Source organism: Carassius carassius, chromosome 3 (genome assembly GCF_963082965.1).
Source record: "Carassius carassius chromosome 3, fCarCar2.1, whole genome shotgun sequence".
Lineage (NCBI taxonomy): Eukaryota > Metazoa > Chordata > Actinopteri > Cypriniformes > Cyprinidae > Carassius > Carassius carassius.
Genome location: NC_081757.1, coordinates 17,721,391 through 17,748,517, shown reverse-complemented (window position 1 = coordinate 17,748,517; position 27,127 = coordinate 17,721,391). Strand labels below are relative to the sequence as shown.

The window sequence follows — 27,127 nt, the reverse complement described above, 5'->3', positions numbered from 1 at the left end:
ATATGGTGAATACATCCTTTAAATAATCTTATGCTATGCTCTCCAAGGCTACATTTATTTGATCAAAAGTACAGTAAAATCTGTAATATTGTGGAATATTATATCTTATTACTATTTCAATGTATTTTTAAAAGCAAACATTACTCCAGTCCTTCAGTATTCTTATATTCTGATAACAATTGTGTTGCTTAATATTTTCGTGGAAACCGTAATGATTTTTTAGTATGATTAATATCTTTGATGAACAGGAAGTTAAAAAGAACAGCATTTATTTGGAATATAAATGCTAATGGATACTAGTTAGATGAAATGATTAATTAAAAAGAACATGTTTGAATGGTAGTAAACTAAACTAAACCAAACTCAAATAAACTGGTATAAGAGGGAGCATGAGGGAGATGGTCTCACCACTCTGTTGGTGTGTGGTTTTGCTGCCTGCAGCTTTTTGAACTCTTCAATCTTAGTCTGGTCTACATCTTCATTCAGCTCCCATGTGCTGTCCTCATATGGCAATGAGCACCACTTCACCAGGTAATACACCACCGGCTACACGTGCACACAAAAAAAAAGGTTTTGAGACTTGCACAAAATAATAAACAGAGAGAGCATCCCTTCATGAACTACACAGACTGCTAACCGCACACACAAACACACAATTCAGCGCAATGGCTACCTCTCCGGAGTCCTTGTCCTCACAGTACGAGACCTCAAGAACTCGGTCCACTTCTACATAGTCGGGATTGAATGGTTCCTCCTCCATCTTAAACACACAGATACACACTAATAATTAAAAAGAAATCTCCCAAGTGATTATTATCACATTTCACCTGAAAAGCGTCCTACTATTTTCTTTCTTTCTTTCTTTTTTTTTGTGAAAAGACTGAAGTTACAAACAAACATGGGCACTCTTACATCAGCAAAGAAGTGTGCTCTCTGCGCCTGTTTGATCTTGAAGCGCTTGATTTTCTGCTGGATCCTCTTGTCTTTCTCTAAATGCTGCTCTGTCGCCCACTCACAGTGAAGATACGAGCTACAACACACACACACATTTACATAATTACTGAATGCTCCTTACACACACTCTCTGAGCTGCTCCTGGTTATTAGCAATATGAAAAACAGATTTTTTTACAGCTTGAAATCGAAGAAAGAAAACTGTTGAAGCTGATAAAACCCTTGCCTAATTGACTTACTAGTTTTTGTACTTGACATAATACTCTTCAGTTTCTACCATCACCCCAGGAGAAACCTGTTGAATTAATGAAAATAAAAATAAATATAAATATACAAATAAATATTATATATATATATATATATATATATATATATATATATATATATATATATATATATATATATATATATATATATATACAATAATTTTTTTTCCTCCCTCATTTCCGAATAAAGAAAAATAATTTCAAAAGTAATATGATTAAATAATAAATTTTTCCCAATAAAAGCAAAATTTTTACACAATTTACACAAATAACTCGCTTGGGATAGAAGCATTTGCTAAATTAAAAAACAGATTAGCACACATATTAAAGTTTAATACAGATGAAAACTATGAGCATTTTGCTAGAAATGTCACATTTGTTTCAAGATTAAAATTCCAGCATATTTCAGAACAACTATGCACTAAAATGTCTGTTGTTTTTCTCCTACTTGACAAAATGTGATCACAAAACTTGTCACAGGAAGTTCAGACAGGGCTATAATTTCCAGAATAAAACTGAATGAGATCTAAAGATAAAACACAGAGATTCTTACCTCGTTTTTCACCACACGAGATGCCATGATTTTATCAACCACAGCAGCATCTTCCTCAGTCGGGTTCTCCTATAAACCAACATAAACCAGATCAGAGACTCTTCATACTACCACAACATATACTTAAATGCACACACAACTTCTCTCTCTCTCTCACACACACACACATAAAAGGATTCTAAACATAGCATATTATAATCCAGATCAGAGAACTGCTTGAGCATGCAGGGACACATCATAAGAAACAATTATGTGTGCTGCTAACTGTAGTGAGATTTAATGTACGCACCACAAACAGTTGCACCGAAGGCTGTTTTTGAGCGCTGGAGTTGGTCTTCTTGGCTTTTACGATGACCTTCATCTCTTCATCGGAAAATCGAGCCTCGCCATCATCCTCATACTTCTTCTTCTTGACCTTCCGGTTCGAACGACGCTTCTGTAGACGCACAAACAAAAGTGAGCATATGTTTGAACTTTTTTCAAGTCTCTTATGTTTTCTATTTTAAGTTTTTTTTTTTTTTTTATTCCTTTGATGGCAAAGCTGAATTTTCAGCAGTCATTAATCTATTTTCAGTGTCTCATGATTCTCCAGAAATCATTCTAATGATTATTAGGTGCTAAAGAAACAGGTCCTATCATTATCAATCAAACAGTTGTGCTGCTTAATATTTTTGTTAAAACCATTATAAATTATTTCTTTGAGTAGAAAGTTCAAAAGGACATCAATTATTTGTCTTTATGTCTGATTATTAATGCATTAATGCTGAATAAAAGTAGAAAGCAAAAAAAATAAAAAATAATAGAGTTTATTTTTTCAAGTCATTCACCTCTTTTGAATAGTGTGTATAATATATATGCATTCAGGAATGTAAATATAAATGCATACATTTTACACAAATGATATAATTTCCAAATAAATAATGAAATTATCAACTGAATTTTAAATATTTAGCAAAAACCATATTACAGTTGTCATAAATTTACTCCAGGGGGCTTCTTGAGCCATGTAAATGTCACTTTAGATGACCAAGAGAGGAGGAGAACCCCTGCGCATGCACAATTTTATTATTCACTCAGCAAATCAGACATGCCCATCAGGGGGCCTTTAATAAATTAGTACACAGAGAAAGAGTGTGTGAGAGAGAGAGAGAGAGAGAGAGAGAGAGAGAGAGAGTGTCTGTCCTCCCAAATATAACATGACCTAAATGTGTAGGAGTTAAAGTAAATGGACAGGATGAGAATATCTCAGGATGACCAAATAAAGACCCACCCGCCCTGCCACAAGACCCCAGTGTTTCCCAAAAAAAACTCTGACAGCCCAACTGAGTCATCAAAAGAACAGTGCTTTAATTAACACAGGGGTATTTAAAGAGGATAATTATATCTGGAAGGGTAGAGTGGGGTATATCATGGATGGGGGAATGCGAGGTTAGTCATTTCAGAAGAAAGAGATGGAATTCATCTGAGGGTACGGCAGTCATCTCTGTCTCTTTAGCTCTTGGACTAAACATACTGAACACATGCTGCAGGAAGCACTATGGCATTAAGCAGTTTAAAGAATAGCCAGCAACAAAGTGCATACAATTTGTGCCACCTGCTCCAGAAATGATTACTTTCAAATGCTTTTCTTGCTTGATGATTATATAAAACAGCATGAAAGTGTCATCCAGGCATATCAAGAATAGATAAAAAACCCAAAGCTCACCGAATCATCATCTTTAGAGGATCGTCGAGTTGGTCTGTCATCATCAGAAAGCTCTTCAGAGGAATCTGTCTTCTTTCGCTTCTTCTTTCCAAGCTTTATAATGATTTTCCTGTCAAAGAGAAGAACAAACAGAGAGACTTATTTTAACACCGGTACCCACTGGATTTCAATCCGAAGAAACCAGCGTATGGTTTCTGTGTATGTGTGTGTGTGGGGGGGGAGGGGGGCGGGGGCAGTGCTGTTTTAGGCTCGATAGGTTTGAAAGTTGTTAAAGTTATTTTGGTGATTAAGTAAATCACTAAAACTGAAAAATAAAATCTATGTAGAAAACTAAAAATTTTTGTAAAAAAAACCTACAAAAAACCCCCTGAAAATATAAAAATAAAAGCTCAATTAAATTATATTAAATTAAATATTATTAATATAAATTAATATTAGTATATAAATAAAACCAAACACTGGTTTCTCTTAACTCCATTGTAAATGTCATGTAATAAAACCAAACCTTCAGCACACATGAAAATATCCAGTGCAAACAATAAACAGTCAAATGATTTCACAGAATTCCATCTTTCACGCTGGACACTTAAAACAGTCAGACGTTTGCCATCTCCTCAGTGGCAGAAACACATAAAGAGGAAATGATCGTCAGGACATCAGCTGTGTGCATCACTCGCTCTTTCACTCTCGCTCTCATTCTGGGTCCCGCTCTGTGGATGATGTTACACTTCACTAGTCTCCGGGACAACGTGACTTCCTGGTTGCCTAGCGACCTGATCAGAGTGAAGCTGGTGGCGTGGGTGGATGCAGTGATGTTGTATCCTGTGAGTGACACACCAGCTCCACTCAGCAGCTGTGAAATGAGACTGAGAGCTGGTCTTTACTGTGAGGGGTGTGTGTACAGACAGAGCTGGACTGAGCTAACCTGTGAAAGCATGTGAGCTAAGCCAGTTTAACACACTAAACATCTTTCTTTTACTCTCCTCTTTCAAGGGACCCAACAACACACACACACAAACACACACACACACACACACACACAGGGTCCACAATCAACCACAAACTTTGTCATTTTATAAAATAAGTATGATAACATAAAACAATAAAAGACAGACAGACAGGTAGATTTTCTATAAGACAATGCACTTATTTAGTTGTTTGGATCATATAATAGTGTTGATGGGAAATACTGATTTTGTGCCACACATTTTCATGTTGGTGTATCAAAAAAAGAGTTCTAGCAAAGAAAAAAAATCAAATATAACAGATAAAAAAAAAGATAAAACTCTTAATGCAGAGGCAAAAGATATGCCACAGTCACTGATCTTTTCTTCAGCAGACCATTTGTGTAGATTCACAAACAACAGCAGAACTCAGACTGTCATTCTTACACTGCAGTCTTAGATTTACCCCATGAACACCATGGTGTTAGAATTGCAGAAAAAGGCACCAGTCAACAGGCAATATGACCAACATTCTGTTCACTCTATTATGAAGAAAGAAAGAACAAATGGGGGGGGGGGGGGGGTTCAGATTTGATAATTTTATTATTTGATTGATAATTTTACATTATTAAATATCCAATGTATCAAAAATGCTTCACCTAAACTACGGCTGTGAATCTTTGGGAATGCATCGATTCGATTCACGATTCACATGTTTTCGATTCGATTCAAGAATGATTTTTGTAAATTTAGAACGATTCAATTCGATTTGATTCACAATTAAATTCGATTTGATTATAATGATTCGATTCTGCATTCACAGTATTATCTAAATGTTTCCTGTAAATCTGTAAATGCTTAGTCAGGGGGCAAATTACAGTAGCCTTTATGGTTAGAGAACCATAGGTTAAAAAACAAAAATAATAAAATAAAACCTTTTGTCCACTGTTAGATGCTAATTTAATGATGCTATGGCATGCCAAAATGTATGTAAGCCAAGATTTTAAAAAAGAGCTTTAAGAGTATTATGTATAAGCTAACATTTTGTCACACCAGGGGCGTAGCATCATTTCAGTGACAAATGTCAAATACAATCATTTTATGTATGTAGCCTATGTATTATCATAATTATCATTTTTATTTTTTTTTATTTTTTTTTACAAGGAATTCTCTTTTTTTAATTACTTTTAATTAGCTGTAAGAAAGCAAATTCACTGCTGGACAATAATCTAGGGCTGAAACGATTCCTCGAGTAACTCGATTACAAAAAATGATCGAGGCAAATTCCTCTGCCTCGAAGCCTCTTTTAATTTATTTTAAATCTCACGTCAGGTTCTTTCACAATGATTTTTTTAATGTGACAACGCGTTTACGTCACCCACAAAGCGGAAGGAGACACAAGCGCTGAGTCTGATCGCAAACTGCAAGGAGTCAGCTCTGTTTTGATTTGAGGGCGCTGGCAAACGTAAAGAGAACGTCGTGGCATGTGTCCATTGCAAGATAGAGCTGGCATAGCAAAATTAGGGGCCTATGATTTCAGCGATGCAGAAAACACGGAGGGAATTGCGGAATCCAGTCATAAAAAGTGAATTTACAGTTTAACGCGGAATGGCACGGAATTTGCCAAATTTTGAATGAATTATTCAAAATAGGTCATTGCACTTACATCAAATCACAATATGGAATAATGTATGTAAACATTAAGCAATATGAATCCTGCATGTTCTGCGTGTCTCTGTTAATGAACGGCGCAGAAGCGCTTCTTTGTTTATTTACACACACTGAAGCGCGCGTGATGCTCGCGGTAATTTCAGCGTCTGCTGTCTCGTGAACACATGAACAACATCTCCAAAACTGCTCTGACAGTCACTTCATGAGCATTTGACCATTTGATTTGAGTAAAACTAGTGTCACATCACATACACAGAACTGTAAAGGTACGCCAACCCGTCAAAATAAAAGTCAGGTTTAGTTTAGACAAGTATTTGCCAGAGATGTATTACTATTGTTCAGCAGAATGTACATAGCCTACTACTAAAAAAATTCAAACATTCTTTTTTAAAGGTTTAATCACACAACATTTCCTCCATGTTTTATTTTTAATAGTAACTCCCCTTTGTTTACCAAAAAGTTAAGTTTGCTTAATTTTCAATAATTAAAAGATAAATTGATGTGTTTATTTATGTGTTTAATGTGCATCTCAGAAAATGCTTTATTTAAAACCCCAATTAAATGGCACTTAAATGCACTTAATTCATCTGTCAACTTTATTGTCATTGTTCACAGTACAAGTACGGACAGAGAAACAATGGGTACTAATTAAATGTGTATTTTTGATGTATTCTATGCATTTAAAAAAAAAAAAAATTCTAAAAAAGGAAACTTAGTTGTTCATTTTAAGAGACCCAGGAGTCTTATTTTCTCTTGCATAATTAATATTGCACTTTAATAAAGCAAAAACACATTTTATCCGATTACTCGATTAATCGATGGAATTTTTGGTAAAATACTCGATTACTAAAATATTCGATAGCTACAGCCCTACAATAATCACTCATTCGTAATCGATATTTTTTTCCTAATGGCAATTTTATGATTGTTTTATATACTAGGATACATTTAATTAGCAATTATTTTAATTTTCTGCACAGAGTAAGGTAGAAAATATACTTTCTATATAGTTTCTTTACTATAATAAATGATATGTCAATTAGCACTGCATCATTCATAGATTTTATTTATTGTGTTTTTTTTTTTACGTTTCATCAGTTCATTCCGCTTTTATTCAGTTTAGCTGCAGATAAAGCCTGGCACGTCTAAGAGAGCCAGATCACTTCTCTTTCAGTGTGAAAAACTTTATCTCATTTTCACAAAATAAAATGCTATAGTAGGCTAGTTATTTAACTTTTCTTCTCCATCAGCGAATGATGATTCTGAAAGAAAACGCTCTGAAAGAAAACGTTTGCTAAAGCATCACACGCTACTTTCATCTGATTTTCAGATAAACCTTGCGCTATTATTTCAAGGTCGTCAGTAATGCTGTGGTTATTTTAACAGTTTCCTTTGTACATTCGGTTCATCCGCATTGTTTAGACACATTTATCATTCAATGGAACTGTGCGTATGATTTAGACTCTTACGATTATGCTCCATCCATGCAATAAATACACCGCTTTCGACTGCTCCGGTAACGCCGTCGGTAAGATGCAGAGTGACAGTCTCGGGCGGTAAACAGTGGAGCACGTGTAGGACAGATTAGAGGCACAATTCACGAACACTGTTCAAGGTCTCCATTAATTTGTGCATGTAGTAATTTAATGTGTATATATTTTGAAAGCATTGAATCGCTATAGAAATCGCGATTTATTTGATTCTTAGCGTTTTGAACCGATCACTGTCCGAGATCAGCGATTCACGATTCAAAAATCAAATCAGTTTCAAGATCGATGCATATGAATCGTCAGGGTTTGTAATCAATGCATCGAGAAAACGAGTGAATCGTTACACCCCTAACCAAAACCAACAATCACAAATCCCAGCTGGTCAATCTTATTGACAGTAGTTGCCGCTGTATGTTTAACAACTGGAGTGTGTGTGTGTGTGTGTTTGTTTCTCTTACTTTATGATGCATCAGTATTTAAAGACTGTATGAATCAGAGGCAAACACATTTAAATGCATGCACACATGCTCAATGGATGAGTGTGGAAAGTCTTTGGAGGCAGACGCAGAAGGCTGCATTAATATTTCAGGGCTGTAACCTAGGCTGCATATACGCACATACTCAGTCTTTTCCCTAAAAGCTCCTACAAACACATGGTTGTACATACACACACATAAAATGAGTTTAAAATCAGCCCTGCAATGAGAAACCCACCATTTATTTTATGTTCAATATAATGTCTAAATAAACATCCAGTATCCATTCATCTCCATCACACACAACACAACACTTATCATACACATAACATAATCTCAATCCGTCTTGCATGCTCTGCTTCACTTTTGCCCAGCACTGCATCTCTGACCACACTAAGGAAAATAAGCACTTTTAACAACCTGATTCTTCTGTAATTAATGAATGGTCACACGAATACATAAAAAATATCAATAGCAGGAAAAGTCTGATACATGGATGTATCAACACAGCCATAACGTGCCTGGCAGACTGTACTGTTATGGGTGTGTGTGACTGGCTGCAGTCTCTATCTCAATCTCTGAGATCACATGGTCTGCTTTAATGGCAGCTGCTGGCTGTAGTGTGCAGTTTGGTGCAAAGCGGGTCAGTAGGTTTTTGGCTTTGCTCTCCACTGCAGACTCAAAGACACCATCCCTGCTATTTATGAAAGCAAGATCTAAAGGCCCACCTCTGCCTCCATGTCTCCACAGTGATTTGAAAATCAATATCCAGCCCCCAGTTACAACAAATCTTTTTAGATAAAAAAACCTATGAAGAAAACCCATAGTAGTAACAGGTATGGTTGTTCTCCAGGGATGCACCAATACTGACACTGGTATCAGAATCGGGCACGATGTTGCGCTCCTATACTCGTTCTCATAAAAATGCCCCATACATGTAAGTATATGTAAGCAATTAATATAATGTTAAACATTCAATATTCACGCCTGATAAGCAGAGCGTGCTGAGTGGATTGAGTGTGCGGCTGCACAGATGCACAAGCTTGTCGAGTAAATATCTCACAGACATCACTGGAAAGTTTGTAGTTCGGACGGATTTGTCAAAAGCAAGCAAGCAAAACAGTGCACAAGTTACTAAAATTATTTGACGGTAAGGAGAGAGAGAGAGAGAGAGAGAGAGAGAGAGAGAGAGAGAGAGAGAGAGAGAGAGAGAGAGTGCGAGCGAGTGAGCGCATACTTCCGTTGCATGACCTTGATTGCTGTGTTCGCTCCATTAGCGCATGCATTTGGTTTAAAACCAAATCGAAAATAAATATAAAACATACAAAAAATATATAGGGGCATTCACCATAAACAACATTTATTTTAAATGTCAAGCATAAATGATTAAAGCAAAAGTGAAACTAGCAGACTGTGTGAAATGCACTAGGCTATAAGTGTCTCTCTCAATCTGCACCAAGGCAAATGTGTACGCGTTGCGCATGTTTAGCTCACTTTAGAGTTATGGTTTTTTATTCATACACAAGGGTCCGAGTACAGTGTGCGTGACACAAATGACATCACCAAATTAGTATTTGCGCACTTGTATAATGAGTAGTTCCCTGCATTATTTTAGGAAAATGTTTTATGATTACAGTATTGAGCTGCTGCAATGAAGCCATCAAAATTAAAAGTGAAAGTAATAAATGCTTAAACAATCAATTTTAACAGGTATAATTAAGTGTGGAAATAACCGTTTGCTAAATGAAACCAACTAACATTATTCTTCTCCTTGTCTCAGTACTCAATATTTGTATAGAAAAAAAATTAATAAATAAAAAATAAGACAAATGCTGTGAAAATAAAGGGACCGGTATCGGCGAGTACCAAAAATGAAAGTATTGGTATCGGACTAGTTCTGAAAAAAAAGTGGTATCGGTACATCTTTTGATAAGGAATTTCCTGACTTGAGGAGGATTGTTGCAACTGTCCACTGATTATCAAGAAGGGAGTCTTCTCATAGACTTCTTGAGTGCATCACATACACACTTTTTTATATATTTGCTACCTTAACTATAACCTCAAACTTTCCACATTACACGTGACTTGAGTGACATTTGAGACTTGTGATGCAGCAGTTAAGCAAACAGCTCACTTCAGATTAGCCAATTTCCAATGGCCATGTCCCAAATTACACACTTGATGTGGACTTGTGATCTTGTGGCTTGTTCAAGAAGTGCAAGAGACAGTAGGGTGTCCCATTGTCATTTTAGGGATTCAGAAGGGTTTTTTTTTGTTTTGTTTTTTGGTGGCAGCCCTATTCTCAGTGCAGCTTTATGTGACATCTGAATTGAAGCGAACTCAGCATCAGTCTACTACACCATGATACATGCAACAATGTTTCATCTTCACCAGAAAGAGCAGGCAGGAGCTATGTGGTGGATAAAAAGAAAAAAATATGGCAGAGAAAATATTCAAGGGAGAATTTGATTTTGATCCCTGTGCAGCATAGTGGAAGGATATTGTGAGAAAATGAAGTACAAAACTAATCTTGAAGAAGTGTCCCACAACAGGACAAAGCAATACTGATATACTCTCCCTTTATTTTTAAGCCATTTTAATGATTCTCCAACTCATTATTAACATATATAATAATAATAATAAATATTATGTTAATATATTTTTGTGATTTACATTTATTAAAATATGACTGCTATCACCACAGTATAAAGTGTATAACATTTAGCACTAATACATGATATTTATAATTGGAAAACATCTTTTTCCTTAATCCAAGTTACCAGAAACGAATTGTTTTTATTTAATATTTTTTCTTGATAAGGTTTTGCCATCATTAAAGCTGGAAGCTTTCACACTGAACCTTTATTTAAAGATATTTAGAATAATTTTCTATAATAAAATGTAAAAACAAAAAAGAAGAAAAGGACAAAACGCTTTCCTGTACAATGTCATATCTTGCAAAAGTAGGCCTACTTATTTTTTAATTAAAAAGCAATTTTCAGTCTTACAGCACAGAAGCACTGAGCATATAAATAATTCTGCAAGCTATGACCTTGCGGTTACACTTTAGTATAGGGACCAGTTTTCACTATTACCTAGTTGCTTATTAGCATGGCTATTATTAACATATTGGCTGTTTATTAGTACTTATAAAGCACATATTCTGCATGACCATATTCTACCTCCCAAATCAATACCTAAACTTAAGAACTACCTTACTAACTATAAATAAGCAGCAAATTAGCAGATTACTGAGCAAAAATTGGACCTTCAAATATTTTAAGAAGCCACTAATCCAGCATTTGGGATATGGTCTATACGTCTTCCTGATAGTCAAATAACAACTGACTAACAACACTTGTTATTCCCAACATGGTTTCACTCAACTGTGGTGTTTGCGTTTGGTCATGAAACCACTAGCTATAACAAAACACTCAACCATTAATAAATACCAGCCTCTTATAGCAGAGCGGCGACAACGTACAGTACATTAGAGGGTCAGCAAAGTAATGCAACACTAACACAGCAAAGCGCCCTCAATAAAAGCTTGCCAAACCAGACAGGTAACTTTGAGTACTTTACAGGGGGAAGGAGACCACTTAGCCTATTACCACATCAATATGCAAACATGTTCTTCTCATTCTGGACTATCTGCAGACCAACATTTGAAAGCCATCAACGTCTGCTTCCTTGTCAGATGTGGTAAATTTTGCAATCCATACAACATGAGACAATAAACTGTGTTAAACAAGAAAAGAAATCACCCAGTGAGGAATTGAGTCTGAACATACACATGTCCTGTTTGTCTTGCCTTTACTGCTGAAGTATTTGGGTCAGTCAGACTGCTAATCCATTAAGCACCACGAACAAGTCACAGAAGAAATTCAACACACTGCTTTTACAAGCACAGAGGGAATGTTAAACATTTTCATGCTAGCTTCGTAATCTCACCAACGGACCATAAGAGAGCACACACAGCCTTACTAAGAAAAAAAGCAGCATCTAGACTGAATCGTAGAGCTTGAGATGTTATTTGGTGGCATAAAGTTTGCAGAGGGCTACACATGACCTAGAAATCTCATAACACAATCTCCCATTCAGTCCTCTATTAATGCAGATCAGATGACGTCATGATGTCATAAAGCTCTGCATGTTTGATTCAAACTTCTGATCTATTCACCTTCACCAGAATAGCCTCTCCATGTGAGCACTGCTGTTACACGTCACATGAAGCACATGAAGCAATCATTAACCACAACAAAAATGGGAGAACACCAGATTACTGTTTAGTGTATGTTTGTTCCTTTGCCATGTTTGTGGGTTACAAAAAAGGCTGATAATTTTTCCATTCAACCTTAATTTTCAAACTAAGGTCCAGGGACCCCCAGAAAGTCTCAGGGAGTATTTTAATTTTCAGAGAAAAAAAAAAGTTTTCATAATCATTTTGAATATTACTTTTCAGATAATAAAAAAACAACAACAACAAAAACAATAAAAGTTTAGAACATAGAACGTTTAGAACTTTAGAACATAACACTTATTTTTTTTATATCCTTGTATGGCAAGGTAGTTCTTTGCATTATATTGAGGGGATTTGACGTAAAAAAAAATTGGATCATCAAAAATATGACTGTAAAATTGTCCCCATATTACTCTTCAGTACTCAAATCTCCAACGTTCCTGGAGAGAACTGCTAGGGTAGGGTTTTTCACAACCGCAAAAAGTTTGGGGTTATTAAAAGTGGTCCTTGGTTCAAAAATGTTGCTAAAATGTTCTGTAACTGGTTAACAAGTGAACACTTCAAGCATACTCGGAGCACATTTCTTGAACCAAAGACTTCCTAACAGCGGACGACGGAATCATCCGAATGTGAATGATTGAAAATGTATCTGTAAATATAAAAAAAAAAAAAAACGCTGACACCTTAATACTTCCTGAATGGAGTTACTATTTTACAGAGCATTTTGCTGTGCTTGCCATATTTGCAGTACTACAGTTTCTTATAAAAAACAAAAAAGTTATTTTTTTACTTGTCAGAGACTATTGTTGGCAAAAGTTGCACTTAAGAAAACCTGACAGGAAACGCTTGATATGCACATAAACTCTCAACATTTGCATATAAGTTCATGTGCTAGCCTGAGGTGAATTTGCTCTTCTTTTACATAAGTCACAATGTGCATTAATGTGCATTAAGGAAAAAGAATCGGCTGAGATCAAATTTTTGCACGGAAATATATTCTCTATCATTTAAGGCTCCTTATAGTGAAAAGTTGAGGCATTTCTGCTATACTTGAATGTTCACATTTGCTCTTAAAAATTTGAAACTTCATTTCTAACGATGGCCTTTACTCTTGACTATTATCAAAATATTGCCTCTTCTAACTTATTGTTTCTTTAAATGCTTTTAGCTTGAAGTAGCAGCTTACCATAGCAGTCAATGATCCTCACGATCTATGAGAACTCATCATCAGATTTAAACTTAATAGACAAACACATGTTAAGACTAGCTGCATGGCTGCATGATTAGCTGCATGGCTAACAATATGCAGGTGAAGTCACGGAGATGCTCTTGGATGAACAGATGTCATCACAGATCAGGACAGAATCAGCTGTAGAACACAGCTGTACAACACTACAACACTCCATGACCAAAACACCAAAGAGACAAAATGTCACTCATCCTTCAGCTTAGGAAGAATGTTATAGCGGTCTTACCCAATTTGAGCCTTTTGTTTGGACTTGGATGACGTCACAATCCGGGTCTTCTTGGAACTCTTATCCTTGCCTCTGGACTTGGAAGAACGGGACCTGTGACCGCGGTGCTGCGACGAAGAAGACGGGAAGCTTTCTGGACTCATGACGCGTGGAATATTTTTCTCTCCCCTCTCTCGTGCTTTGGCGATGGCCTCGGAGATGATTAGATTGGCCTTCTGTTGTTTATCGTCCGAAAGGGACGACTCCATCTGCTGTTGCTGCTGCTGCTGCTGTCGCTTCTGTGCCCGCTTCTCTGACACGGATATGTACGAGGATGATGAAGAGGAAGAAGAGGAGCTGCTCTTCACTGGTGGGCTGAGTACCCGTGGCTGGCTGCTGGGACCATTAGTGTTCTTAGGAGGCTGTGAGAAAAGAGAAAAAGAAAGATATTACCACCCAAACAAGATATTAATGTTCTCCATAGGACCGGCTTCATCTACAGTTGTTGTGTAGCCAGGACTGTACAGGAAGCCAATAGACAGGCTTCTATTTCAGGATTCGGTAATTCCATATGCTAAACCCATGATGAACAATACACTATTTAAGATACCATGACGCCATGTAGACTAGTCTGACGGTCAATGTAAGAGCGCTATTGGACAAGAAAAATAACGATGAGCTTCAATTCAACAGCAATTACTCCTCTAGTCATGACCTAGAAAACTTGGACTCAAGTGGATGTAAATACTTTAATAGGTTTCTTATTAAGGGGGACAAAGTCAGTACAGTGAAACAGTTACTCTGCACATATGATTAAAAAGGATCTGTAAGCTAACTTCATGCACTAGAACCTCACTCTGACACACAGACCTCTAAAGAGATGCCAACAAACCAGAATGTGCAAAATCATTCACAGGCGGGGTTTGAAGTTAACAGCCTCACCCAGCCAAATGCTGGTAGTTTCATACACAGTGGCGACTAATTTTTCTCATCTACAGTGGTTCGCTTATAATGTGCATTGCAAAAGCAAAGCTTATGTCTAAATTAAAAAAAAAAATGTGCCTACTATTTGTTGTTATCATTAGAGTCCAATCTAAACTGGGCTAAAAGAGTTAGTTCACCCAAAAATGAAAATTAGCCTGTTTTACTCACCCCTCGAGGAATCCTAGGTGTATACGACTTTCTTCTTTCAGATGAATCCAATCGGAGTTAGATTAAAAATTGCCCTGGCTATTCCAAGCGTTATTATTGCAGTGGGTGGGTGTTTCTCTTTAACAGTCCAAAACACATTAAATAAAGCACACACATCCATAATAATACAGGCCTCACATAGCTCTGGGGCGTGAATAAAGGCCACCTGTAGTGATTCCATGTGTTTTTTGTAAGAAAAACTTCCATATTCCAAACGTAATAATCACTTTTCTCTCACTTTTACTGACTGTCGTATGCAGAAGCTGTTCCGGCGGATGACATAGAAGTATGTGCTGCACGCACGCCTGAGATATGCTAGTCTCAGGAGTTTGTTTACAGGCGCAAAAGAAGCAAAGTTTCCTTACTTTAGCAAAGGAAAACCAGTCTCCTCTTGGCTTATATCAAAATCCTCTGACATTTTTCTTTACAAATCCTCGGTTTGTACTTCTAATTCATGACAGCCATTTTGTTTTGTTTTCCCTCTGCGTTCGTTACTAATCACGCAATGCCGACATCCTTTGCATCTGCCAGAACTGCTTCTGCATATGACAAATTGCGAAAAGAAGTGTTTATTATGTTTGAGATATTTTTCTTACAAAAAGGCACAGTTTTTTGCTACAGGAGGCCTTTATTCACGCCCCGGAGCCGTGTGAGGCAAATTTTATTATGGATGCATACACTTTATTTAACGTGTTTTGGACTGTTGAACAGAAACACCCACCCTGTTGTCTATCGTTAGCCATTGGCTAATAAATTCTTAGATTTTACTCGCCAGTGTATGAGTTTGAGGCTATTATAAGTTTAGTACATATATATTTTCACTTGCTGGACACTGACTGAGCAGAGTTCTGCTTTTCATCAAGTGATTTGTATTTTTTCAGTTAATCTCAATGGATTCACTGTGCACGACTTGCTGCCATTTTGCTGAGAGCGCTGTATTTCTCACACATACAGAGAGCGAGAGTCTTACATACCACGCTGAATCGACATGCTACATGTAAACTATATTCTTTTTTGTACTTTCCTGTCAAAATAACGGAGTTGATTTGGAATTATTCAGTTTTTAAAAACAAGCAGAAGATATGCCGATTTCTCAAGTAGTGGGTGGAGCTTATGCGCAAACGGCAATCTCGTGGGCTGAAGCTCATCTATTACGCTTTTGATTTCAACAAATCAGTTTGAGGCAACGCTGACAACGTGATTAATATCCATGATCCTAGCAGCTCATCAATGCTAGTGCGCTGTATAGTACAGTAGCAAAATTGGTAGTGGTTTTATCTTTTAATAATAATTACTATTATGTATTACTAATATCTTTTTTTTTTTTTTTATGAAACCCTGAATGGCCAACAAAGCATCACCACAAGTCCTGACTTCAGTTAAAAGGACAAATAAGCATTCATACATGGTTACAAAGTTTATATATATATATATATATGTGTGTGTGTGTGTGTGTGTGTGTGCGTGTGTATACGTGTGTTTGTAAAATAGTATATCAGTCAGGCGACTAAACTAAAAAAAAAAATTTACTAGCCATTGGTGGTTATATTGCCAAGTTGTGTGCAGAGGGTTGAGGGAGAAGTCTGTCTTTTCACCGGAAGATCCAGTTATTAAAAAAAAAAAAAAAATGTATGCATGGATGAATGGTTAATATAATAAGATCACTACGTTCATTCAGAAAATTGATTTTCATTTCATGCTGATTTTAATTAAAGCTGAACAAAAGAGACCAGAGGTTCTGTTCGTGCAAAAATAAATGCTTTTTGGCTCCACTTAAATCGGTCTTTGTGCATTTTTTCCCCCCAAATCACAGTCAATTATATAATTATATATTATTTGAAATGGGGAAAAAATTTGAGTGGCAGGTTAAATTGGGAATTTTGCCAACCATTTTGTCCAGTGGGCTTAAAATTAATTACATATTTTGTTGACAAGCAAAGAACATTTCTAACTAGATAGCTTACTGATTGTCTTAAACATCTTACTCCCATGATTCTTTTTTGCAGTTACAGTAAGTAGTCTAGGGCTGATACCGAGACAGATGTGATTTCTTATGACACCTATGAGACATTCAATGAAGCCTGTCAGGTTGTAGAGATAATTTTGCTTACATCAACTCCGCTCAAGTGTTATGGGCCATTCTTTACCCAGCTCAATACTGGTTGAAAATTTAATGAGCACACTAGTTACTGCATGACCTCGCCAGCAGACTAAATGTAAGAGGTCCAAGATAAAAATCCTCAGAGATCACATCTCATCTGATTGTTGCTCAAGCAGTGCAGCATGGTATGCCTGAGTCCACCCACACATACTGGATGACAACATGGGAAATCCTCCATCTTTGAACTGCTGCATCATCAATGTTCCTAATGCCTGGGTTTCATAATATTCACTGCTATCCATTCACGTGGCCAACCAGCTATAGGGGAAGATAAAGGAATGGTTTGGCTTACTGTACAGGGAAAAGCAGCACACCACTGGGCTTGCACACACACACATATATATTCTTCATTTTATTACTGGTTTAATCCTCTAAACATCAGAGATATCATTAGTAAACAAGGTATGGGGCGTTAATAAGTCACAGTTCATCAGATTGACATCACACACTGATTAAAGTTCAAGAAATAAACTCATCAACCTGAGAGCCTGTCTATTCACATGATCCACCTCTCACCCCATGAAATTAAAAGACAGTCATGTATAATTCACAGCATGATCATATAGCAGGCCGAGACATGCCAACTTTTATTATTCATGCCTGTTTCGCTGACATGCAATCTCCCTCTTTTCTCCATTTCTTGCTCTCTGTCTCACTCGGAAAGCAGCTAAAGTGAGTTTAAACCCATAAAGAAGAAGCAAGAGATCTTATCTTTTACTTCATTAGGTTTTACGTTGCAAACTCGCTTTTTATAAATATGTCACATGGCCAGAGCAATGTTCCAGTCTTGCCAATGAAGCTTTGTTGACTCAAAAAAAAGAGACAGACATAAAATCGGATCACCCGGCCTGCGCTTTCCTGATGGCTAAATAAAGGGAATTATCTGGAAAGAGTGAAACAAAAGAAAAGAGAGTGGGGGTGGGTTATAAACAGTAACTCGTTTGGTGGCTAAACATGAGCCGGAGAGCAGAGCGAGCTCTCGTGAAATATTCACACTAATCCATTCGAGGCATGAAAGGGTAAATCAGCAGGAATGGAGGAATGGAGAAAAGCTATAGGGGGAAGGCGGGAGAGCATATGTGAGAAAATGAGTAATAGAGAGAATATGACGTGAGCGGGAGAGAGAGAGAGAGAGAGGGGGAAAATGCAGCAAGCCGTGAGCACTGCAGCTATGTAACACATCTATAAATAACTGAAATTACAGGCTGCCAGCACCACAGCGATTTCAATCCCTCTCCACGCTCAGGTCATCACCGTCTCCGATTAGAATAAAACTATGTTGAAGCAGAAACGTGCACGGGGCACTGCAACACAATGCCTTCTGCACACATGTGGCACATTTTACTGTGCTTCGGTGAATGAAAGCAATGAAACAGGAAGAAGAACCGACAGAGACAGAGGACACCTAGTCAAGAGCTAGATAACACAGCACTCTCCCTTAGCACACAAGCGAAAGAATAAGAAATGGAGAGAAGCAGTTAGCACAAGATGGCGGCGATTGTGTAGCCTGCCGCATGAGCCTGTAGCTGTTCAGTTCCTGCCGGCCCCCTCCCCCACCCTTCCCTCCTCCTCCTCCACCTCCACCTCTCTCCACCCCCCACACACAAACACACACGCGCTTGCTCGCTCACTCACTCACTCACCCGTCCTCTCGGCCTGTTCACCGTAGACATGTTTTTTCTTTTCTTCTTTCCCCCCTCTTCCCTCTCTCCAACCGCCAACAAAAGCCTTGCCCTTTCGCCGTTTTTTCTCTCTCTCTCTTGCTTGCTCCCTCCCTCCTCCCTTCTCTCTCTCTCTCTCTCTCTCTTGTACTCGCTCGCTCACTTTCCCTCTCTCCCTCCCTGCTCCGGCAAGTCCGTGGCTGAAGAAGCCCTGTTCACCTCCTCCCCTGGCTGGGCTGCATGGAGCCGCACTTCACGGAAAACAAGGGAATGAGGAAGAGACAGACGAAGCAGCCACGCTGGTCCAGGATTCTCTCATTCTGCTGCGCTCAGCTGTGCTCGGTCTATTCTTTTCCCTCCCTCTCTCACTGACTCTTTCTCATCGATTCCCTCCGACCGTCCGTTCGTCCGAGAACAACTGTGCTCGATCTCTCCCGGCCGTCGTTTTCTTGTCTCTTCTGTGTACACACACGCGCGCGCGCGTACAGACCGTCAAGACTTCTCGTTCCTCTTCCTCCTTTCACATCCCAGACGAAGGTAGGATTGCTAACACAAAAGGTTTTTTGTACTGGCTAAGTTGGACACTCTGTAGCTTGTTTTCCTTATTTCCACTTGTTTTTTTTCCTTCCTTTTCCCTCATTCCCCTCCCCTCTCTCAGGCTGGGGTGTGTGCGGCGAGCAGGAGACACGGACGAAGCGGAGAGAAATGAAAGCACAAAGCAGCAAAACGCATCAGCATGAATATTAGAGATGTCGTTAAAATCCGGACTCGTTTTTCTCTCTCTCTCTCCCTTGCTCACTCACTCTCTCGCTCTCTCTTTAGCTCATTGTGAAGCAGGAGGTCCAGCAGAGGGTGCTAGCTGTTATTACATTAACTTTCACAACTTAACCCCAAAAATACTGAATTTCTCTACTTGCCAGGTACAAAATGCACAACAGCAAGTGTTTAAGGAAATGAATACACCTACACATATATTCAACAGCTATTTTGTGTCAAAACAGCATAGTTTTGACCTAAACAAGTAAAATAAATCACAATTCTAATTTGAAATATGTCATTGTCATGTCAGCAATTCAATTATCAGTTTCGCACATACACACACATACAGAAGAGGGGGCAGGTGGCATGTGCTGCTGCCTGAATAGACTCACAGGAAGTGACAACAGATACTCAAGGGGAAATTATGTCATGCCCTGACTTTCCCTAAGTGTGACACATTGGCCATGTGCAACTGTGCACGTGCACTGCAACAAACCTCTTGAGCCCACACATGCAGCAAAAATGAAAACAAGTGTCTGCACTATGAAAAAAACACAGAGGAGGAAAACGTGCATTTATGACACCCCAAATAATATGTCAGGCATAGAACCACTTGGGTGTTATGACTAGCTACTGAAATCACGCATTAAAACTGGGTCATCTTAGCTTAAGAATCTTACGGAGTAGCAGAGAGATTAGCTGTGGTTCGGCCAAGCCTGGAGACTGGAGTAAGATCAACTTTTGCACTTTTGGTTAAGATAAGGCAAGACAATACATGCGACCTGAAAGTCAACTAAAACAGTCTTCTCACTAGGTGGCACATAGTGTAGCTGCGTCTGTTGGTGCATGTGCACGTTCCTCTTCCGGCAGTATGCTAGCAACAATAAAATGGTTTGCGCAGTACAAACAGGCCAAGTGTGACAGAGAGAGATAGATAACAAAACAGACACAGGGGGAAAAAAGACGGAGAGATAACAAGTCCTTGAAGTTTGGACTGGTGGAAACAACTCAAAAACCTCAATACACACTTTATATGATCATCTTCTTATATCCCCTTATCCTACCCCTACCCCTAAATCTGCCCACTCACACAAAACTTTCTGCTATTTTAGATATTTAAATTAAAGAAAATTAAGAAAATAAAATCATTCTGTATGATTTATGTTCTGTATGATTTTTGTTTCCTCGTGGGGACCAAAAAATGTCCAAATTTACTTGTATTACTAGACTTGAGGGGACCCAAAAATGTAGGGAATACCAGAGACACACACACTTTAAATATGCTCGCAAGTTGTGAAGAGGAGGTTGGAATATCAAAACCATATTTCTACATTTCTAAAAGCTTTTTGACAAGGATATATAGATTTTTTTCATTTGTAACTAATTTTGTCTGTGTCACTCATACTTGTACATGAATATGCCTTCACGAGAGAATAACCTAGAAGATGAAGAACATTATGAGTGACAGAGAAAGCAAATAAAAGTGTGCTTGTATACTGTAAGGAGGAAAACATGGCACAAACCACCTCTACACTATGGCAACCAAACGGTTAATATGTAAATAAGATGAAATAGCAGCACCAAGATATTGGGAGGAGTTCAGCTCTGCATGAGAGAGAAAGAGAGAGAGAGAGAGAGAGAGAGAGAGAGAGAGAGAGAGAGAAAGAGAGAGAGAGAGAGAGAGAGAGAAAGAGAGAGAGAGAGAGAGAGAGAGAGCGCGCTCTATTCCTCCAAACCCACCCACTTTCAGACCTCCTGGATATTTGGTGGATATTTTCAAGGATATTTCAAGCCTGTGTGTGGCAAATGCTTAAGCCACCATGTAAGAAACACACTGAAATGAATGTGAACTTCTTGATCTGTACAGTGCAATCTTTACAAATTGTGCTCCTTTTAACAAGGTATGAGCTACAGCATCCTGTAATATGACCAATTCCTTAGTCCTTAGTGCCTGTAACTATTCCAGATATCCAAGCAGTCACATGAAGACTCAAATTTAATTATCTAATCAGTGCATGCAGAAAGGTGCAAACAGCTCAACAGATTTCTGTTATTAATAAACATGTGTATTTTTTCCCTAAAAAAACAACACAAAAACAATATGTTATATATATATATATATATATATATATATATATATATATATATATATATATATATATATATATATATATATATATATATATATAAAAAAATATAAAAATAGCTGAATTTTCAGCAGCCATTATTCCAGTCTTCAGTGTCACATTATCTTTCAGAAATTAAATATGCTCATTTGGTTGTCAAGAAATATTTCTTACTATTATCAATAAGTTATAATTATACAGTGTTATGTAAGTTGTAATATGTTTATGTATAAATATCGGATTCATCTCATAATTATGCATTCCCTTGAGTTAAACAAGCTGCTAGCAAAGCACTACAGTTAACTGGTGTTCATTCAGCTCTTCAGCTTCAGAGCACAGCTTGAACAGCAATGCACAACACTAATAACTATAACTGAGACTGTCATATACATATCTTTATAAAAACAGCTACAGCGCATGCAGCTCCAACAGCAATGCGGCTATATAAAACAGAGGCATTATTAATTTGTTACTTTTTCAAAATCATTGATGCATTATTAATAATAACCACCAATGTTATTTTTCTCATATTATTTTCATCAACAATATGGTTTAGTTATTAAAATCATTTCATTATTTTCCATGCAGTGGCTATTCCGGTTTATTGATTTATGGCGCATGCATTTTGATTTTATACACTCAAGTAATGATGTCCAATGGATTGTTTGCATTATTTAGATTATACATTATTTTAGGGCTGGGCGATATGGCTTAAAATCAAAACTTCAACTTCAATTAATTGAACACTTTACCTTGATTATGATTATTGAACGTTGATTTGTATTTTTTTCTGCCCTCGTAGTTCATTAAAGGTTTGTACTACAAATTTAGCTAATCAACTATAAAAGATTGGATTTTTTGTTCTAATGAAAGAGAGCATTTCTTATCTTTGTGATTTTAAAATAATTGAAGCAAACAAACTATTTATGGTTATTTGCTGAATATTTTGAACAACTGAAATCAAAAATAGCTCGACAAAGAGCAGGGCAGCATCTCTGTGATCTTGTCCCGTGCCTCAATATGGATATTTACTTTAGTTTTTTCCTGGTCATTCACACAGAAAACGTCTTTGTTTAAAACTGCAAGATGCACAGTAATGGTTTTAAAAAATGAAGTGCAGCGCAGAGCTACTCCACTAAGGTGCCGTCAAATACAAAGGTTGAAATGCAAACCTGCTAAGTGTAATCAAAAGCGCAAGACACTGCAAAACACATGAGTGCAACAGGCACGTCCGTATAGCACCGACTACACACGCGGTAGTATGTTTTTAACAGGAAAGTATTAATAGGATTAAAATTTACACTGACTTGGGAAAATTATGTTGGACAGAGGTTCTTAATTTCGGTTTGATTTATTTTTTCGAATAATCATCCAGCCCTACATTATTTTATTTATTTGTAAGACTTTTTGGGGGAAATTTGGTAACAAGTGAGTAAAATTATTTTTACAATGTACACTAGAGCTGCAACTAACGATTATTTTTTCTGTCGACTAATCTAACGATTATTTTTCCGATTAGTCGAGTACTCTAACAATTATTTTTATTACAATAAATAATTAATCTAATGTTCTTTTTTTATTAGCTAATGAATCCTTTGGATAACTTTACAAAAAAATCTAAGTACAACTTCTAATATAATATTTCAACCTTTATTAATTTTCAAACAATGTGGTTGAAGTTTTTACAGTAAACAAAAATGAATATGGTTGATATGAGTTTACGATAGCGTTTATAATTTAACCACAGCAGCCACAAATTTACAGTTGTCTGAGAAGTCATGAAATGTAGCATCACAAACCATAAAATGTAGTCAGGGTTCTGCTATGGTTTAGCATGGTTTCCAGAGATCTGGAGCTGATTCTGGGTAGCTCGGTGGTCTGTGACTGTTGTCTCGCGGCTCGCTGTTTTTTAAGGGGCTGTTCACATATCGCGTCTTTTGCACACTCAAGTTCGTTATTTCCAATGTAGGCGTGCGGTATGCATGCTAATAATGAAAGTGACGCGGTCGCGACGCGCATGCAAAAGCAGGCGTGTCCGCACCGCATCGAGTTAAAAACATCTCAACTTTTCAGAATGCCGCAAGCACACAGCGGGTCATGTGACAAGAACTAACCAATCAGTTTCATCCTTTCCCGTAACAACGTTAAAAGCTCAGCTAAGAAGAAGGAACTTCTGATCATAGCTGTATATGGATTGCCATTTTGAAATAAATTTAGTAGCAGAGCTACTGCAAGCAATTTTTAGTGCTGCAAATCCATTTATCCTTTGCTGAAATTTCCGCGTCTTCATGGAGATAGCGCGTCATGGTTGCTTAGCAATGGCAGACGTCCCAGGCGCACAACTGCCCGAGCGCTTTGGAAAGAAGGAGAAAGCGACACGACTAGCGTTTTCCACGCGTTTTTAGGCGCGATACGTGAATGGCCCCTAACACGTGTTCGAAACCTCTAATGTTCACTATTTAAACTAGACTGCTTATTCTGAAGGTGTTTAGGACATGGCTTTTAAAGATGAGACCTTTTTGTATTCACGCTCTCAAAAAAAAAAAATAGATTTATAGACCAACATATCGGTTATCGGCTTTCAAATACAAAGAATTATTGATTATTTGTATCGGCCAAAATGTTTATATCAGTGCATCCCTAGTTGTGCTGCAAAATATTTTTGTGGAAACCATGATACTTTTTTTTCAGGATTCTGTGATAAAGGATTTAAAAGAACATCTTGAACATTTCAAACTCGATCAACAATTTTTATTATTATTACACAGTTTTGATCAATTTAATGCTTCCTTGATGAATAATAAAAATATATATATATATATATATATATATATATATATATATATATATATATATATATATATATATATATATATATATATATATATATATATATATATATATATATATATATATATATATATATATATATATATATATATATATATATATATATATATATATATATGTATTTTTTTTTTATCTTACCGAACCCAAACTTTTAAATGGTTGTGCATTCAAGGGACTTTCAAATAAACCAAAATTTCCATATTTTAAAATATAATTTGGTTAATCCAACAGATCTAAAGTGTAGCTAGACAGAAAATGTCTCACCACCACCTTCACTAATTAAAGCTAAGGTTTCTTCACATCCTGAGAGCAGTCAATAATTAAAGTGGTCTATCTTCTGTGAAAGTCTCAGGACCATATAATGTTCATCCAATAATTTCCTAATTTAGCCCTGGGGACCATTTAATATGGGGTTTTGGTACCCATTATTACCTCAAACACAGGTAGCAATATGCTACAAATACACCGAATGCCTTGGCATTTACATAGCAACACCCTAACAAACACCCACAAAACCCCAGCATCATGGAGACAACTTTCACAGTCAAGAAAAATGTACAGATATATAGCCAGTTCCTTTAGCTATTGATAATGAACACCCTCTGTATGTTCAAAACCTTATTAAATATCACACTTTCACACACACAAGTTTTCTCACTTTCATCTAGAGCTCTTACAGTCTAACACTGTAATGATATCCCTGCCCACAACCTAAAATCCGTGTCCTGCTTAGGTGAAAATGAATTACACTGTCAGGACCAGAGAGAGAGAGTTTAGAGTCCATAATTAGGACTAGACTGCAGACTAATGTGGAGTACAGCAGATAGAGCTAGAGGGATAGAAGGAGAGAGAGAGGATTAATGAGGGAAGGCCTGATGTGTAGCATTGGTTTCCTGAACCCATTAAACACTACGGCTATTAATGACCCATACAGAACACACCAAATTCTTCTAAAACACACACATACACCACAAAACACAATGCACACACACTCACAAATGAGCATATACATTCAGTATTGTGGTACAATGATGCAGGCATGTGCAAACACATGCTGTATATATATCTATATTCACTCGTATATAAATATAGGGTGAGTAAATGACAGAATTTTCACTTTTGGACGAAACATCCTTTCAAGGTTACACTAATTATTACATCAACTAAATGACTAATCATGAGGACTGCAACAATGTATACACTGGAATCCAGTGCTCATGTGTGTGGGTTGTACAGGTTCAGAGTTTGATTGGATGACCTAATCTGCCTCTAAGGATTACCATCAACCCCCAGTCTCAGTCTACTCCACTATATGCTCACTCCAGGGTTATGCCAAAAAAGAAATTTCCAATTTATTGCACAACGTTTAACTATTTTATGATCAGTATCTGACAATAACAGACAATTCCCTTCAGTGTGTGTTCAAAAAATTAGATAATGATAAACAGAATGACAGACAGCTATGAGGCCATGAGGAACCAAGGAAGAGAGAGATACTGTATGCAGGGGAAAGAGAAAACGAGCACACAGCGGGAAACCTCCACTAGACCTTTATGCTTCTTTCATTATTTAGGGCAAAAGGGAAAGACAGGAGTGACCGAGAACACAAAACATGCAGTCAGACACACATGCAAACATCGCTCAAACACACTGAACACCATTCACAAAAATGCAAATCACATTACACACACACAAATACAGAGGAGAAACCTGTACGCTTGGCACTCTTGCATGTGACCAAAGAACCCCCCCATGTTTAAAACATGCATACAATTTTATTTTTTCCTCTCAAATTTTATTTTAATAAAAGCATATCAAACGTGTGTCTAATATATTGAATTCATAAAACATTAACAATAAATTATTTATTACGATTTTTACAATAGTAGAGCCTATGAAATGTTTAATTTTCTTCAGAAATTGTAAGTGTTTTTCTGAAACAGTGGTAACCAAATGCAGACATAAAACATTCTGATCAATCTTTTAAAATGTAATCAACTGAAAACGTAATAATTCCTTCTAGTTTCTGCAGGGGCGCTGCACAAGATCCCGGGCCCTATGCATAGGCAGTCCTAATGGCCCCCCCCCTTGAAAATATATATTCTAGACTTTTCAAGGGCCCTCTCTTCCCTTGGGGCCCTGGTAATCAGTACTGGTTTTACCCCCAGTCCGATGCCCCTGAGTTTCTGACCAACGGTGTAGCACAACAGACATTTGCTGATAATATTAAAATATGGAAGAAAAAAAGTCATAATCCATAAATTAACAACTCCATAATTAAACAGAAGTCTTCTTGCATTTAAAAAAAAGTGCAAATATAGACACTAGTCCATAAACTGCGATTTGATCATATTGTGTAGCCTGACTTTTGATTTATTCATCCAAAATGTAAAAAAATTCATGATATACCGCTTATACTGTTAAGCTTTTTATTTCAACAGTAATTTAATGAAAGGGAGCAAAAAATGTGTAAATGATTCAAAGAAATGCATTTAATTTCTCTCAGATACATCAGCAATTTGGATTTTTAATGAGTACAAGGTTGTGAAACAAATGATATTTTCTCTCTATAAACAAAGCCAGGCAACGGTCGCTCAACAGATGAACAGCCATGACATTTACCTGAG

General features: G+C 37.2%; 1 protein-coding gene across 8 annotated transcripts in view; it reads right to left on the bottom strand.

Moving 5' to 3' along the window:
* LOC132122025 (chromodomain-helicase-DNA-binding protein 9-like) overlaps positions 1–27,127 on the bottom strand; it is a 70,104-nt gene that overhangs the window by 22,490 nt on the left and 20,487 nt on the right. For 7 of the 8 annotated variants that reach the window (XM_059531901.1, XM_059531882.1, XM_059531864.1 and 4 more), the window contains exons 3-10: positions 13,774–14,174; positions 3,478–3,586; positions 2,062–2,208; positions 1,773–1,841; positions 1,193–1,248; positions 913–1,030; positions 674–760; positions 409–546 (exon numbers count right to left, since the gene is read on the bottom strand). In XM_059531901.1, the coding sequence (XP_059387884.1) occupies positions 409–546; positions 674–760; positions 913–1,030; positions 1,193–1,248; positions 1,773–1,841; positions 2,062–2,208; positions 3,478–3,586; positions 13,774–14,174 (1,125 nt within the window). Of the gene's footprint in view, positions 1–408; positions 547–673; positions 761–912; positions 1,031–1,192; positions 1,249–1,772; positions 1,842–2,061; positions 2,209–3,477; positions 3,587–13,773; positions 14,175–18,747; positions 20,295–27,127 lie in introns of those variants that run through there. The other variant, XM_059531926.1, reaches the window with a different exon arrangement.